Source organism: Somniosus microcephalus, unplaced genomic scaffold (assembly GCF_052327205.1).
Source record: "Somniosus microcephalus isolate GS21.2 unplaced genomic scaffold, FLI_Smic_1.0 unresolved_chr7, whole genome shotgun sequence".
In the NCBI taxonomy this organism is placed as follows: domain Eukaryota; kingdom Metazoa; phylum Chordata; class Chondrichthyes; order Squaliformes; family Somniosidae; genus Somniosus; species Somniosus microcephalus.
In genome coordinates this window covers 44,418,883-44,437,458 of record NW_028225185.1, presented here as the reverse complement: position 1 = coordinate 44,437,458, position 18,576 = coordinate 44,418,883, and the positions used below count along the sequence as shown (strand labels likewise).

The following is an 18,576-nucleotide window of genomic DNA, read 5'->3' as shown; positions in this document are numbered from 1 at the left end:
CCTTCTCCCCATATCCCTCACAACCCCACCTACCCACCTTCTCCCCATCTCCCTCAACCCCACCCACCCACCTTCTCCCCATATCTCTCAACCCCACCCACCCACCTTCTCCCCATCTCCCCCAACCCCACCCACCCACCTTCTCCCCATATGCCTCAACCCACCCACCCACCTTCTCCCCATCTCCCTCAACCCCACCCACCCACCTTCTCCCCATATGCCTCAACCCACCCACCCACCTTCTCCCCATCTCCCTCAACCCCACCCACCCACCTTCTCCCCATTTCCCTCAACCCCACCCACCCACCTTCTCCCCATATCCCTCAACCCCACCCACCCACCTTCTCCCCATCTCCCTCAGCCCCACCTAACCACCTTCTCCCCATATCCCTCAACCCCACCCACCCACCTTCTCCCCATATCCCTCAACCCCACCCACCCACCTTCTCCCCATATCCCCCAACCCCACCCACCCACCTTCTCCCCATCTCCCCCAACCCCACCCACCCACCTTCTCCCCATCTCCCTCAACCCCACCCACCTTCTTCTCCCCATCTCCCTCAACCCCACCCACCCACATTCTCCCCATCTCCCTCAACCCCACCCACCCACCTTCTCCCCATATCTCTCAACCCCACCCACCCACCTTCTCCCCATCTCCCCCAACCCCACCCACCCACCTTCTCCCCATATGCCTCAACCCACCCACCCACCTTCTCCCCATCTCCCTCAACCCCACCCACCCACCTTCTCCCCATATGCCTCAACCCACCCACCCACCTTCTCCCCATCTCCCTCAACCCCACCCACCCACCTTCTCCCCATCTCCCTCAACCCCACCCACCCACCTTCTCCCCATCTCCCTCAACCCCACCCACCCACCTTCTCCCCATATGCCTCAACCCACCCACCCACCTTCTCCCCATATGCCTCAACCCACCCACCCACCTTCTCCCCATCTCCCTCAACCCCACCCACCCACCTTCTCCCCATTTCCCTCAACCCCACCCACCCACCTTCTCCCCATATCCCTCAACCCCACCCACCCACCTTCTCCCCATCTCCCTCAACCCCACCTAACCACCTTCTCCCCATATCCCTCAACCCCACCCACCCACCTTCTCCCCATCTCCCTCAACCCCACCCACCCACCTTCTCCCCATCTCCCTCAACCCCACCCACCCACCTTCTCCCCATATCCCTCAACCCCACCCACCCACCTTCTCCCCATATCTCTCAACCCCACCCACCCACCTTCTCCCCATCTCCCTCAACCCACCCACCCACCTTCTCCCCATCTCCCTCAACCCCACCCACCCACCTTCTCCCCATATGCCTCAACCCACCCACCCACCTTCTCCCCATCTCCCTCAACCCCACCCACCCACCTTCTCCCCATTTCCCTCAACCCCACCCACCCACCTTCTCCCCATATCCCTCAACCCCACCCACCCACCTTCTCCCCATCTCCCTCAACCCCACCCACCCACCTTCTCCCCATCTCCCTCAACCCCACCCACCCACCTTCTCCCCATCTCCCTCAACCCCACCCACCCACCTTCTCCCCATCTCCCTCAACCCCACCCACCCACCTTCTCCCCATATCTCTCAACCCCACCCACCCACCTTCTCCCCATATCTCTCAACCCACCCACCCACCTTCTCCCCATCTCCCTCAACCCCACCCACCCACCTTCTCCCCATATCCCTCAACCCCACCCACCCACCTTTTCCCCATATCCCTCAACCCCACCCACCCACCTTCACCCCACATCCCTGAGTCTCACCTATCAACTTTATTGCCGGTGTTTCTGCTCCACACGAGCCTCCTCCTGCCCCCTCTTCATCTCCCCCCATCACCATCTCCTTCTATTCCTTTCTCCCTCGTGTGTTTATCCAGCTTCCCCTTAAATACATCGACACTATTCGCCTCGACCACTCCCTGTGGGAGCGAGTTCCACATTCTCACCACTCTCTGGGGAAAGAAGTTTCTCCTGAATTCCCGATTGGATTTATTAGTGACTCTCTTATATTGACGGCCCCTAGTTCTGGTCTCCCCCACAAGTGGAAACATCTTCTCTACGTCTACCCTATCGAAACCCCGTCATAATCTTAAAGACCTCTCAGGTCACCCCTCAGCCTTCTCTTTTCTAGAGAAGTGCCCCAGCCTCTTCAATCTTTCATGTCTGAGCATTGAATCATTGGACCCGTCAATCCCACAGCATCCAGAAGGGGGAACGCCGAGGGGAGATTACACAGTCCAGCATTCCCAGCGAGTCCTTCCTCAACCTCTGAGTGTCACCTGTCCACTGGGAGCGCTGATCACGGAATGACCCCAAATGACTTCATACTGTGTGTCGGCCATCTCTCAGTGGGCCTCACTCTCGCCTCTTGAGTCACAAAGTCGTGGTTTCGAGCTCCATGCTCCCGCTCCCGAGACTCGAGCCCCGTAATCCAGGCCCGACACTCCCCCGGTGCCAGTACTGAGGGAGCGCCGCACTGTCGGAGGGGCAGTACTGAGGGAGCGCCGCACTGTCAGAGGGGCAGTATTGAGGGAGTGCCGCACTGTCGGAGGGGCAGTACTGAGGGAGCGCCGCACTGTCGGAGGGGCGGTACTGAGGGAGCGCCGCACTGTCGGAGGGGCGGTACTGAGGGAGCGCCGCACTGTCGGAGGGGCAGAACTGAGGGAGCGCCGCACTGTCGGAGGGGCAGTATTGAGGGAGTGCCACACTGTCGGAGGGGCAGTACTGAGGGAGCGCCGCACTGTCGAAGGGGCAGTACTGAGGGAGCGCCGCACTGTCGGAGGGGCAGTACTGAGGGAGCGCCGCACTGTCGGAGGGGCAGTACTGAGGGTGCATCGCACTGTTGGAGGGGCAGTGCTGAGGGAGCGCCGCACTGTCGGGGGGGCGGTACTGAGGGTGTGTCGCACTGTCGGAGGGGCAGTGCTGAGGGAGAGCCGCACTGTCAGAGGGACGGTACTGAGGGCGAGCCGCACTGTCGGGGGGGCGGTACTGAGGGAGCGCCACACTGTCAGAGGGGCGGTACTGAGGGAGCGCCGCACTGTCGGAGGGGCGGTACTGAGGGAGCGCCGCACTGTCGGAGGGTCAGTACTGAGGGAGCACCGCACTGTCGGAGGGGCAGTACTGAGGGAGCGCCACACTGTCGGAGGGGCGGTACTGAGGGTGTGTCGCACTGTCGGAGGGGCAGTGCTGAGGGAGAGCCGCACTGTCAGAGGGGCGGTACTGAGGGAGAGCCGCACTGTCGGAAGGGCGGTACTGAGGGAGCGCCACAATGTCAGAGGGGCGGTACTGAGGGAGCGCCGCACTGTCGGAGGGTCAGTACTGAGGGAGCGCCGCACTGTCGGAGGGGCAGTACTGAGGGAGCGCCGCACTGTCGGAGGGGCGGTACTGAGGGAGCGCCGCACTGTCGGAGGGGCGGTACTGAGGGAGCGCCGCACTGTCGGAAGGGTGGTACTGAGGGAGCGCCACAATGTCAGAGGGGCGGTACTGAGGGAGCGCCGCACTGTCGGAGGGTCAGTACTGAGGGAGCGCCGCACTGTCGGAGGGGCAGTACTGAGGGAGCGCCGCACTGTCGGAGGGGCGGTACTGAGGGAGCGCCGCACTGTCGGAGGGGCGGTACTGAGGGAGCGACGCACTGTCTGCTCTCTCAGGTGGGTGTAAAAGATCCCACATGGGCCACTATTGGAAGGAGAGCAGGGAGGAGGTCTCCCTGGGGTCCTGGGGCCAATATTTATCCTTCAACCCAAAACTTTGAAAGGTAGATGATCCGAAAGATAGATGTTTGTGGGAGCTTGCTGTGCGCAAATTGGCTGCCGCGTTTCCCACATTACAACAGTGACCACACTTCAAAAAAAAGTCCTCCATTGGCTGTGAAGAGCTTTAGGACGTCCTGAGGTGGGGATAGGCGCCGGAGAAATGCAAGTCTTTGCTTTGACAGCGGGGACGTGCCGCTGATGAAATGGTGACCAGACCTTTGACGCTTTGTGCTCCTCAGCGTGCGGGAACACGTCCTCGGATGTGGAGGACGAGGGCGAGGCCGAGGCGGGCTGGATCGAAGGAGCGGCCATCTTGCTGTCGGTCATCTGCGTGGTCCTGGTCACCGCCTTCAACGACTGGAGCAAGGAGAAGCAGTTCCGCGGCTTGCAAAGCCGCATCGAACAGGAGCAAAGGTTCAGCGTTGCTCGGAACGGCCAGATCATCCAGATCCCCGTGGCGGACATCATTGTCGGAGACATCGCTCAAATTAAATATGGTAGGTCGCAGGCCGGGACAATGATCCGTGAGTTGGGCAATTGAAATTCGGTTCGTTAAATCCATCAGGAATTAAAAAGCTAGAGTCAGTAATGACAACCCTGAAACTATTAGATTGTCGTAGAAACCCATCTGGTTCACTAATGTCCTTTAGGGTAGGAAATCTACCGCCCTCACCCGGTCTGGACGATTTGTGACTCCAGACCCACTGTGTGCTGTGAGGAGGATGCAGAGAAACTCCAGTACGATTTGGACAGGTTGGGTGATTGGGCAGATGCATGGCAAATGCAGTTTAATGTGGATAAATGCGAGGTTATCCACTTTGGTGGCAAAAACAGGAAGGCAGATTATTATCTGAACAGCAATAGATTGGGAGAAGGGGAAGTGCAATGAGACCTGGGTGTCCTTGTGCACCAGTCGCTGAAGGTAAGCATGCAGGTGCAGCAGGCGGTTAAGAAGGCAAATGGTATGTTGGCCTTCGCAGCGAGAGGATTCGAGTACAGGAGCATGGATGTCTTGCTGCAGTTGTACAGGGCCTTGGTGAGACCACACCTTGAGTATTGTGTGCAGTTTTGGTCGCCTTATCTGAGGAAGGATGTTCTTGCCATGGAGGGAGTGCAGCGAAGATTCGCCAGACTGATACCTGGGATGGCAGGAATGACGTATGAGGAGAGATTGGGTCGATTAGGCTTATATTCGCTGGAGTTTAGAAGAATGAGAGGGGATCTCATTGAAACTTATAAAATTCTAACAGGACTAGACAGACTAGATGCAGGAAGGATGTTCCCGATGGCGGGGGAGTCCAGAACCAGGGGTCACAGTCTAAGGATAAGGGGTAAGCCATTTAGGACAGAGATGAGGAGGAATTTCTTCACCCAGAGAGTGGTGAACCTGTGGAATTCTCTACCACAGAAGGCAGTAGAGGCCAATTCATTAAATATATTCAAGAGGGAGTTGGATATATTTCTTCAGGCTAAAGGGATCAACGGATATGGGGAGAAGGCAGGGACAGGGTACTGAATTTGGATGATCAGCCATGATCGCATTGAATGGCGGAGCAGGCTCGAGGGGCCGAATGGCCGACTCCTGCTCCTATCTTCTGTGTTTCTGTGACTCTTAGCTGCCCTCTGAGATGGCCTAGCAAGCACACGAGTATACGGATTAGGAGCAAGATTCGGTCCCTCCAGCCTGCTCCGCCATTCAATGAGATCATGGCTGATCCGATGACTCCACATACCCGCCTACCCCCGATAACCTTTCACCCCCCTTACTTACCAAGAATCTATCTACCTCTGCCTTAAAAATATTCAGACTCTTCTTCCACCGCCATCTGAGGAAGAGAGTTCCAAAGACTCACGACATAGAAACATCGAAGATAGGAGCAGGAGTCGGCCATTCGGCCCCTCGAGCCTGCTCCGCCATTCAATGAGATCATGGCTGACCATCCAAATTCAGGACCCTGTCCCTGCTTTCTCCCCATACCCCTTGATCCCTTTAGCCTTAAGAAATATATCCAACTCCTTCTTGAATATATTTAATGAATTGGCCTCTACTGCCTTGTAAGGTAGAGAATTCCACAGGTTCACCACTCTCTGGGTGAAGAAATTCCTCCTCATCTCTGTCCTAAATGGCTTACCCCTTATCCTTAGACTGTGACCCCTGGTTCTGGACTCCCCCGTCATCGGGAACATCCTTCCTGCATCTAGTCTGTCGAGTCCTGTTAGAATTTTATAAGTTTCAATGAGATCCCCTCTCATTCTTCTAAACTCCAGTGAGTATAAGCCCAATCGACCCAATCTCTCCTCATACGTCATTCCTGCCATCCCAGGTATCAGTCTGGTGAATCTTCACTGCACTCCTTCCATGGCAAGAACATCCTTCCTCAGATAAGGCGAGCAAAACTGCGCACAATACTCTCTGTGAGAAAAAATTTCTCCTCATCTCTGCTTTAAATGGGCGACCCCTTATTTTTAAACAGTGACCCCTCGTTCTGGATTCCCCCACAAGAGGAAACATCCTCTCCACATCCCCCCTGTCCAGACCCCTCAGGATCTTGTGTGTTTCAATCAAGTCACCTCTTCTCTTCTAAACTCCAGCGGATACAAGCCTAGCCTGTCCAACCTTTCCTCATAAGACAACGCGCCCATTCCAGGTATTAGTCCAGTAAACCTTCTCTGAACTGCTTCCAACGCATTTGCATCCTTCCTTAAATAAGGAGACCTATACTGTACACAGTACTCCAGATGTGGTCTCACCAACGCCCTGTATAACTGAAGCATAACCTCCCTACTTTTGTATTCAATTCTCCTCGCAATAAATCATAACATTCTAATAGCTTTTCTAATTACTTGCTGTACCTGCATATTAACCTTTTGCGATTCATGCACGCGGACACCCAGATCCCTCTGCACCTCAGAGCTCTGCAATCTCTCACCATTTAGATAATATGCTTCTTTTTTATTCTACCTGCCAAAATGGACAACTTCGCATTTTCCCACATTATACTCCATTTGCCAGATCTTTGCCCACTCACTTAACCTATCCATATCCCTTTGTAGGAAATCTACAGTCCTTACCCGGTCTGGCCGATATGTGACTGCATGTTGACTCTTAACTGCCACTCTGACAGAGCCAAGCAAGCCACCGTCAGACTGCTACGACACACGTTACTAAGAATAAAACTGGACGGGCCGTCCCCGACAGCGACCTCTGCACCGGCATCAGCACCTCCCAGTCACACACACCATCCTGACTTGGAAATCTATCGGGCCGTTCCTTCATCGTCGCTGGGTCAAAATCCTGGAACTCCCTCCCTAGCAGCGCTGTGGGAGCACCTTCACCACACGGACTGCAGCGGTTCAAGAAGGGGGCTCACCACCACCTTCTCCAGGGTAATTAGGGATGGGCAATAAACGCCGGACTTGCCAGCGACGCCCACATCCCAAGAATGAATAAATAAAAACGTTCCTTTGTGGGGAGCAGTAACCATCTCCACTCAATCGGATTGCATTTTCAACATCTCCCGACTGGACCGATACTAGAAATTGTTACCTAACTGATAGATACTGAACCTTAGAGTCCATCACTGATAGATACAGACCCTTAGAGACCATCACTGATAGATACTGACCCTTAGAGTCCATCACTGATAGATACTGACCCTTAGAATCCATCACTGATAGATACTGGCCCTTAGAGTCCATCACTGATAGATACTGACCCTTAGAGTCCATCACTGATAGATACTGAGCCTGAGAGTCCATCACTGATAGATACTGAGCCTTAGAGTCCATCACTGATAGATACTGAGCCTGAGAGTCCATCACTGATAGATACTGACCTTTAGAGTCCATCACTGATAGATACTGACCCTTAGAGTCCATCACTGATAGATACTGACCCTTGGAGTCCATCACTGATAGATACTGTCCCTTGGAGTCCTTCACTGATAGATACTGACCCTTAGTGTCCATCATTGATAGATACTGACCCTTAGAGTCCATCACTGATAGATACTGAACCTTAGAGTCCATCACTGATAGATACTGACCCTTAGAGTCCATCACCGATAGATACTGACCCTCAGAGTCCATCACTGATAGATACTGACCCTTAGAGTCCATCACTGGTAGATACTGACCCTTAGAGTCCATCACTGATAGATACTGACGCTTAGAGTCCATCACTGATAGATACTGACCCTTAGAGTCCATCACTGATAGATACTGACCCTTAGAGTTAATCACTGATAGATACTGACCCTTAGAGTCCAAGACTGATAGACACTGACCCTTAGGGTCCACCACTGATAGATACTAACCCTTAGAGTCCATCACTGATAGATACTGACCATTAGGTTCCATCACCGATAGATACTGACCCTTAGAGTCCATTACTGATAGATACTGACCCTTAGAGTCCATCACTGATAGATACTGACCCATAGAGTCCATCACTGATAGATACTGACCCTTAGAGTCCATCACAGATAGATACTGACCCTTAGAGTCCATCACTGATAGATACTGACCCTTAGAGACCATCACTGATAGATACTGACCCTTAGAGTCCATCACTGATAGATACTGACCCTTAGAGTCCATCACTGGTAGATACTGACCCTTAGAGTCCATCACCGATAGATACTGACCCTTAGAGTCCATCACTGATAGATACTGACCCTTAGAGTCCATCACTGGTAGATACTGACCCTTAGAGTCCATCACTGATAGATACTGACGCTTAGAGTCCATCACTGATAGATACTGACCCTTAGAGTCCATCACTGATAGATACTGACCCTTACAGTCCATCACTGATAGATGCTGACCCTTAGAGTCCATCACTGATAGATACTGACCCTTAGAGTCCATCACTGATAGATACTGACCCTTAGAGTCCATCACCAATAGATACTGACCCTTAGAGTCCATCACTGATAGATACTGACCCTTAGAATCCATCACTGATAGATACTGGCCCTTAGAGTCCATCACTGATAGACACTGACCCTTGGAGTCTATCACTGATAGATACTGACCCTTAGAATCCATCACTGATAGATACTGACCCTTATAGCCCATCACTGATAGATACTGAGCTTTGAGTCCATCACTGATAGATACTGACCCATAGAGACCATCAGTGACAGATACTGACCCTTAGAGTCCATCACCAATAGATACTGACCCTTAGAGTCCATCACCAATAGATACTGACCCTTAGAGTCCATCATTGATCGATACTGACCCTTAGAGTCAATCACTGATAGATACTGGCCCTTAGAGTCCATCACTGATGGATACTGACCCTTAGAGTCCATCACCGATAGATACTGACCCTTAGAGTCCATCATTGATCGATACTGACCCTTAGAGTCCATCACTGATAGATACTGACCCTTAGAGTCCATCACTGATAGATACTGACCCTTAGAGTTAATCACTGATAGATACTGAACCTTAGAATCCATCACCAATAGATACTGACCCTTAAAATCCATCACTGATAGATACTGACCCTTAGCGTCCATCACTGATAGATACTGACCCTTAGAATCCATCACTGATGGATACTGGCCCTTAGAGTCCATCACTGATAAATACTGACCATTAGGTTCCATCACTGATAGATACTGACCCATAGAGACCATCAGTGACAGATACTGACCCTTAGAGTCCATCACTGATAGATACTAAGCCTGAGAGTCCATCACTGATAGATACAGACACTTAGAGACCATTACTGATAGATACTGACCCTTAGAGTACATCACTGATAGATACTGACCCTTAAGCATCCATCACTGATAGATACTAACCCTTAGAGTCCATCACTGATGGATACTGACCCTTAGAGTCCATCGCCGATAGATACTGACCCTTAGAGTCCATCACTGATAGATACTAACCCCTAGAGTCCATCACTGATAGATACTGACCCTCAGAGTCCACCACTAGTAGATACTGACCCTTAGAGTTAATCACTGATAGATACTGAACTTTAGAATCCATCACCAATAGATAATGACCCTTAGAGTCCATCACTGATAGATACTGACCCTTAGAATGGATCACCAATAGATAGTGACCCTTAGAGTCCATCACTGATAGATACTGACATTTAGAGTCCATCACTGATAGATACTGACCCTTAGAGTCCATCACCAATAGATACTGACCCTTAAAGTCCATCACTGATAGATACTGACCCTTGGCGTCCATCACTGATAGATACTGGCCCGTAGAGTCCATCACTGATAGATACTAAGCCTGAGAGTCCATCACTGATAGATACTGACCTTTAGAGTCCATCACTGATAGATACAGACCCTTAAGCATCCATCACTGATAGATACTAACCCTTCGATTCCATCAGTGAGAGATACTGACCCTTAGAGTCCACCACTGATAGATACTGACCCTGAGAGTCCATCGCTGATAGACACGGTCCCTTAGAGTCCATCACTGATAGATACTGACCCTTCGAGTCCATCACTGATAGATACTGACCCATAGAGTCCATCACCGATAGATACTGACCCTAACAATCCATCACCGATAGATACTGACCCTTAGAGTCCATCACTGATTGATACTGACCCTTAGAGACCATCACTGATAGATACTGACCCTTCGAGACCATCACTGATAGATACATAGAAACATGGAGATAGGAACAGGAGTAGGCCATTCGGCCCTTCGAGCCTGCTCCGCCATTCAATGAGATCATGGCTGATCTTCGTCTGAGATCATAGCTGATCTTACCAGTTCAGTACCCCGTCCCCGCCTTTTCTCCGTAACCCTTAATCCCCTTAGCCTTCAGAAATATATCCAATTCTCTCTTGAAAATATTTATTGAATTAGCCTTCACAGCCCTCTGTGGCAGGGAATTCCACAGGCTCACCACTCTTTGAGTGAAGAAATTCTTCCTCATCTCTGTTTTAAATGATTTGCCCGCTATTTTTGACCCTTAGAGTCCATCACTGATAGATACTGACCCTTAGAGTCCATCACCGATAGATACTGACCCTAACAGTCCATCACCGATAGATACTGACCCTTCGAGTCCATCATTGATTGATACTGACCCTTAGAGACCATCACTGATAGATACTGACCCTTAGACTCCATCACTGATAGACACTGTCCCTTAGAGTCCATCACTGAGAGATACTGACCCTTAGAGCCCATCACCGATAGATACTGACCCTTAGAATCCATCACCGATAGATACTGACCCTTAGAGTCCATTACTGATAGATACTGACCCTTAGAGTCCATCACTGATAGATACTGACCCTTGGAGTCCATCATTGATAGATACAGACCCTGACATCCATCACTGATAGATACTGAGCCTGAGAGTCCATCACTGATAGATACTGACCCTTAGAGTCCATCACCGATAGATACTGACCCTTAGACTCCATCACTGATAGATACTGAACCTTAGAGTCCATCACTGATAGATACTGAGCCTGAGAGTCCATCACTGATAGATACTGACCCTTAGAGTCCATCACCGATTGATGCGCTATCAATTACTCATAAAAGACTGAGAGTTAAGAGAGTAACTAAAGGCTTTTATTAACAAAAGAATGAAGGTCTGCCTCGAGTGGTCGACCGGTCCAGAAATACAAAGGGCTGGGGAGCTGTCACCTTTATACTGGGACTTGTGGGAGGAGTCAGCCGAGGCATGTCCTGGCATGTACACAGTGGAATACAAACAGTGGTTCACCACATTCACCCCTTGTTTAAAATTGAGTCCGGCGGGGTGAAGTGTATTAAAAGTTAGTGTATTGGAGTCTCTCCGGAGGTCTTGTCTGCCGCTGTGATCGGCGTGGCGACGGCAGGGGTAGTGGAGCTTCCGGCGTCGAGTCCTGCGTAGGCTGTGGCACAGGCGTGTCGTCCTCGTAGATGTTGAGCGGGTCGTGGGGCCCAGGCCTGCCGTCTGCTGGGGCTGGATATCGGATCGTGGCGGGGGGTGGTAGTGAGTAGTGGGTTACTGCGGCCCCCGAGGGTGCAAGGTCTCTTATGGAGACTGTGTCCTCCCGCCCGTCCGGGTATGCAATGTAAGCATACTGGGGGTTGGCGTGGAGGAGGTCGACCCTCTCGACCAGGGGGTCCGTTTTATGGGTCCTCACGTGCCTTCTCAGTAGGACCGGCCCTGGGGACGTCAGCCATGGCGGTAGCGATGTCCCCGATGTGGACTTCCTTGGGACGACAAACATTTTCTCATGAGGGGTTGCGTTAGTGGCAGTGCAGAGCAGTGACCGAATAGAGTGGAGCGCATCGGGGAGCACATCCTGCCAGCGGGAGGTTGGAAGGCCCCTCGACTTTAAGGCTAGCAGGCGGCCTTCCAAACTGTCGCATTTTCTCTTTCCACCTGTCCGTTCCCCCGGGGGTTGTAACTGGTGGTCCTGCTTGTGGCAATACCCCTAGTTAGCAGGTACTGACGGAGTTCGTCGCTCATAAACGATGAGCCCCGGTCGCTATGGATATAGCTGGGGAAGCCGAACAGGGTGAAGAGGTTGTTCAGACATTTAATGACCGTGGCACTGGTCATGTCCGGGCAGGGGAAGGCGAACGGGAAACGGGAGTACTCATCAATAATATTGAGGAAGTACACATTGCGGTCGGAGGAGGGGAGAGGCCCTTTAAAATCAACGCTCAGGCGCTCGAAGGGGCGAGTGGCTTTTATCAGGTGGGCCCTGTCTGGTCTATAAAAGTGCGGTTTGCACTCAGCGCAGACTTGGCAGTTCCTGGTCATGGTCCTGACCTCCTCAATAGAGTAAGGCAGGTTGCGGGCCTTGATGAAGTGGAAGAACCTGGTGACCCCCGGGTGGCAGAGGTCATTGTGGAGGGCCCGCAGTCTATCGATCTGCGCGCTGGCGCAGGTGCACGCGATAGCGCATCCGGGGGTTCATTGAGCTTCCCGGGCCAGTACAAGATCTCGTAATTGTAGGTGGAAGTTCGATTCTCCACCTCAAGATCTTGTCATTTTTGATTTTGCCCCTCTGCTTGTTGTTAAACATGAAAGCAACTGAACGCTGGTCAGTGAGCAGGGTAAATCGTTTTCCGGCCAGGTAATGCCTCCAATGACGCACAGCCTCCACAATCGCCTGGGCCTCCTTCTCAACAGCGGAGTGTCTGGTCTCCGGGCCTTGGAGGGTTCGTGAAAAGAAGGCCACGGGTCTCCCCGCCTGATTGAGGGTAGCGGCCAGGGCAAAGTCGGACGCGTCGCTTTCCACCTGGAAGGGGATGGATTCGTCCACTGCGTGCACGGTGGCTTTGGCAATGTCTTCCTTGATACGGTGGAAGACTAAGCGGGCCTCTGCCGTCAAGGGAAAAGAGGTGGACTTGATCAGCGGATGGGCCTTGTCCGCATAGCAGGGGACCCACTGGGCATAATAGGAGAAAAACCCTAGGCACCTCTTCAGGGCCTTGAGGCAGTGGGGCAGTGGGAGTTCCATAAGGGGACGCATCCGGTCGGGGTCGGGGCCGAGGACTCCGTGTTCCACAACACAGCCAAGGATGGCGAGGCGGTTTGTGCGGAACATGCACTTCTCCTTGTTATATGTCAGGTTCAGGAGTTGGGCGGTGCGGAGGAATTTTTCGAGGTTTGCGTCATGGTCCTGCAAGTCACGGCCGCAGATGGTCACATTGTCCAGATATGGGAAGGTGGCCTGCAACGCATTTTGATCTACCATCCGGTCCATCTCCCTTTGGAAGACGGAGACCCCGTTGGTGACACCAAAGGGAACCCTAAGGAAGTGGTAGAGGCGGCCGTTTGCCTCAAAGGCAGTATACTGGCGGTCCTCAGGGCGGATAGGGAGCTGGTGGTACGCTGATTTCAGGTCAATGGTCGAGAAGACGCGGTACTGCGCGATCTGGTTGACCATATCAGCTATGCGGGGGAGTGGGTAGGCGTCCAGCAGGGTGTAGCGATTTATTGTCTGGCTGTAGTCGATGACCAGGCGCTGCTTCTCGCCGGTCTTAACGACCACAACCTGGGCTCGCCAGGGGCTGGTGCTGCCCTCAATAATCCCTTCCTTCAGGAGCCGCTCCACTTCGGTTTTAATGAAAACCCTGTCTCCGGCACTGTATCGCCTGCTCTTTGTGGCGATGGGCTTACAGTCGGGGGTGAGGTTAGCAAACAGTGGGGCGGGGGGGGGTGACTCTGAGTGTGGAGAGGTTGCACCTGGTGCGCGGCGGGCAATTTGGGAGCTGCTGGCTGCGGACTGTGAGTGGGGGTAGGGGTCCACCGTACGCCATCGTAACACTTTTAAGGTGGCACTGAAAATCTAACCCCAGCGGGACGGCAGCGCAGAGGTCGGGCAGGACCAGAAGTTTAAAATGATCGTACACGGTCCCGTCTACTACGAGTGTCACTACGCAGTAGCCGCCGATGTCCGCCGACTGGGACTCGGAGGCCATAGAAATCCGCTGGTGCGCAGGCAGGACTGGGAGAGAGCAACGCCGCACCGTGTCGGGGTGGATGAAGCTCTCCGTGCTCCCAGAGTCAAAAAGGCAGATTGTATCGTGGCCATTTACCTTAATGTCCATTGTGGAACTGGCCAGCTGGTGCGGTCTCGCTTGGTCCAGTGTAACGGATGCCAGCGTAGGGGTCGGTGTGTCGCTGCGGGTATCAGATGAGGCGGTGTTGGGGGCCTGCTGCGTTCCAGCTGTCGTCCAAGATGGCGGCGTCCATGATCCCCATGTGGCTGGAGGCGTCCAAAATGGCTGCTGTACCGGTGGTTCGCACATGGCCGGGGAGGCCCAAGATGGCGGCCCGCATGGCCCACACGCGGCGCTGCTGGGGTTCGGGGTGGCTTTGGCTCTGCAGACGTTAGCGTAGTGTCCCTTCTTCCCGCAGCCCGAGCAGATCGCGTTTTTCGCCGGGCAGCGCACTCTGGGGTGTTTTGCCTGGCCACAGAAGTAGCATTTCTGGCCTTGGGGCACTGCTGTCTGGCCTTGGGACACTGCTGCGGTAGTTGGGCCGTTGCTGGGGTGTGGCTGGGGTGGCACGGTGCTATGAGGCGGTCCTACCGTGTCCCAGGCTGTCATTCCCCGCGGCGTCCACGGTGCAGAGGAGTAGGCATCCATGCCCCAGTAGGCTGCATCCAATGATAGTGCGAGTTCAGAGGCCTTGTTGAGGTCGAGGTCACTCTGCTCCAACAGTTGCTGTCGGGTGTAATTGGATCTGTGGCCCGCTACAAAAGCGTCCCGGATAAGTTCCTCTGTGTACACGGCGGCCTTTACATCCTTACAACCACAGGCCCGGCCAAGCACAGACAGTGCCTGAAGGTATTCCACGGTCGATTCCCCAGGTTGTTGTTTACGACTCCCCAGAAGGTGCCTGGCGTACACTTCCTTCACTGGGCGCGTGTACTGGTCCTTGAGGAGCTTGATAGCGTCCGCGTACGAGGTCGCGTCTTGGATGACCGAGTACACTCGGTGGTTCACTTTGGAGGTCAGGACATCCAGTTTGTCCTCATCCGATTTGATTGCTGCGGAGGCGGTCAGGAATTTTTCGAAACACTTAAGCCAGTGAGTAAACTTGGTGGATGAGTCTGCCTCCCGATGATCTAAGTCCAGGCATGCTGGTGTGAGGATCTTCTCCACTATAAAAATTTTGTTAATAAAATTGATGCGCTATCAATTACTCATAAAAGACTGAGAGTTAAGAGAGCAACTAAAGGCTTTTATTAACAAAAGAATGAAGGTCTGCCTCGAGTGGTCGACCGGTCCAGAAATACAAAGGGCTGGGGAGCAGTCACCTTTATACTAGGACTTGTGGGAGGAGTCAGCCGAGGCATGTCCAGGCATGTACACAGTGGAATACAAACAGTGGTTTACCACACTGATAGATACCGACCCTTAGAATCCATCACCGATAGATACTGACCCTTAGAGTACATCACTGATAGATACTGACCCTTAGAGTCCATCACTGATAGAAACTGCCCCTTGGAGTCCATCACTGAAAGATACTGACCGTTAGAGTCCATCATTGAGAGATACTGACCCTTAGAATCCATCACTGATAGGTACTGACCCTCAGAATCCATCACTGATAGATACTGACCCTTAGGGTCCATCACTGATAGATACTGACCCTTACAGTCCATCACTGATAGATACTGACCCTTAGAATCCATCACTGATACTTACTGACCCTTAGAGTCCATCACTGATAGATACTGACCCTTAGAGTCCATCACTGATAGCTAGTGACCCTGAGAGTCCATCACCGATAGATACTGACCCTTAGAGTCCACCACTGACAGATACTGACCCTTAGAGTCCACCACTGATAGATACTGACCCTTAGAATCCATCGCTGATAGACACTGTCCCTTAGAGTCCATCACCGATAGATACTGACCCTTTGATGCGCTATCAATTACTCATAAAAGACTGAGAGTTAGAAGAGTAACTAAAGGCTTTTATTAACAACAGAATGGAGGTCTGCCTCGAGTGGTCGACCGGTCCAGGATACCAAGGGCTGGGGAGCAGTCACCTTTATACTAGGGCCTGTGGGAGGAGTCAGCCGAGGCATGTCCAGGCATGTACACAGTGGAATACAAACAGGACAAACAGGAATACAAACAGTGGTTTACCACACCCTTAGAGTCCATCACTGATAGATACTCACCCTTAGAGTCCATCACTGGTAGATACTGACCCTTAGAGTCCGTCACTGATAGATACTGACCCTTACAGTCCATCACTGATAGATACTGACCCTTAGAGTCCATCACTGATAGATACTGACCCTTAGAGTCCATCACCGATAGATACTGACCCTTAGAGTCCATCACTGATAGATAATGACCCTTAGATTCCATCACTGATAGATACTGGCCCTTAGAGACCATCACTGATAGATACTGACCCTTAGAATCCATCACTGATAGATACTGACCCTTAGAATCCATCACTGATAGATACTGACCCTTAGAATCCATCACTGATAGATGCTGACCCTTAGAGTCCATCACTGATAGATACTGACCCTTAGAGTTCGTCACTGATAGATACTGACCCTTAGAGTCCATCACTGATAGATACTCACACTTAGAGTCCATCACTGATTGATACTGACCCTTAGAGTCCATCACTGATAGATACTGACCCTTAGAGTCCATCACTGATAGATTCTGACCCTTAGAATCCATCACTGATAGATACTGACCCTTAGAGTCCATCACTGATAGATACTGAGCCTGAGAGTCCTTCACTGATAGATACTGACCTTTTGAGTCCATCACTGATAGATACTGACCCTTAGAGTCCATCACTGATAGATACTGGCCCTTAGAGTCCATCACTGATAGATACAGACACTTAGAGACCATTACTGATAGATACTGAGCCTGAGAGTCCATCACTGATAGATACTGACCCTTAGAGTCCATCACTGATAGATAATGACCCTTAGATTCCATCACTGATAGATACTGGCCCTTAGAGTCCATCACTGATAGATACTGACCCTTAGAATCCATCACCGATAGATACTGACCCTTAGAATCCATCACTGATAGATACTGACCCTTAGGGTCCATCACTGATAGATACTGACCGTTAGAGTCCATCACTGATAGATACTGACCCTCAGTGTCCATCACCGATAGATACTGACCCTTAGAGTCCATCACCGTTAGATACTGACCCTTAGAGTCCATCACTGGTAGATACTGACCCTTAGAGTCCATCACTGGTAGATGCTGGCCCTTAGAGTCCATCACTGATAGATACTGACCCATTGAGTCCATCACTGGTAGATAATGACCCTTAGGGTCCATCACTGATAGATACTGACCCTTAGGGTCCATCACTGATAGATACCGACCCTTAGGGTCCATCACTGATAAACAATGACCCTTAGAGTGCATCACTGATAGATACTGACCCTTAGGGTCCATCACTGATAGATACTAACCGTTAGAATCCATCACTGATAGATACTGACCCTTAGAGTCCATCACTAATAGATACTGACCCTTAGAGTCCATCACTGATAGATACTGACCCTTAGAGTCGTCACTGGTAGATACTGACCCTTAGAGTGCATCACTTATAGATACTGACCCTTAGGGCCCATCACTGATAGATACTGACCGTTAGTGTCCATCACTGATAGATACTGACCCTTAGAGTCCACCATTGAGAAATACTGACCGTTAGAATCCATCACTGATAGATACTGACCCTTAGAATCCATTACTGATAGATACTGATCCTTAGGGTCCATCACTGATAGATACTGACCGTTAGAGTCCATCACTAATAGATACTGACCCTTAGAGTCCATCACCGATAGATACAGACCCTAACAGTCCATCACCGATAGATACTGACCCTTAGAGTCCATCACTGATTGATACTGACCCTTAGAGACCATCACTGATAGATACTGACCCTTAGAGACCATCACTGACAGATACTGACGCTGAGAGTCCATTACTGATAGATATTGACCCTTAGAGTCCACTACTGATAGACACTGACCATTAGAGTCCATCACTGATAGATACTGACCCTTAGAGTCCATCACCGATAGATACTGACCCTTAGAGTCCATCCCTGATAGATACTGACCCTTAGAGTCCATCACCGATAGATACTGACCCTTAGAATCCATCACTGATAGATACTGACCCTTAGAATCCATCACCGATAGATACTGACCCTTAGAGTCCATCCCTGATAGATACTGACCCTTAGAGTCCATCACTGATAGATACTGACCCTTGGAGTCCATCATTGAGAGATACTGACCCTTAGAATCCTTCACT

General features: G+C 51.6%; 1 protein-coding gene across 1 annotated transcript in view; it reads left to right on the top strand.

Moving 5' to 3' along the window:
• Positions 1–18,576, top strand: part of atp2b4 (ATPase plasma membrane Ca2+ transporting 4) — an 88,925-nt gene that overhangs the window by 8,990 nt on the left and 61,359 nt on the right. Inside the window, exon 2 of the mRNA XM_085978342.1 lies at positions 4,015–4,272. Coding sequence (XP_085834468.1) covers positions 4,015–4,272 — 258 coding nt within the window. The remainder of the gene's footprint in view (positions 1–4,014; positions 4,273–18,576) is intronic.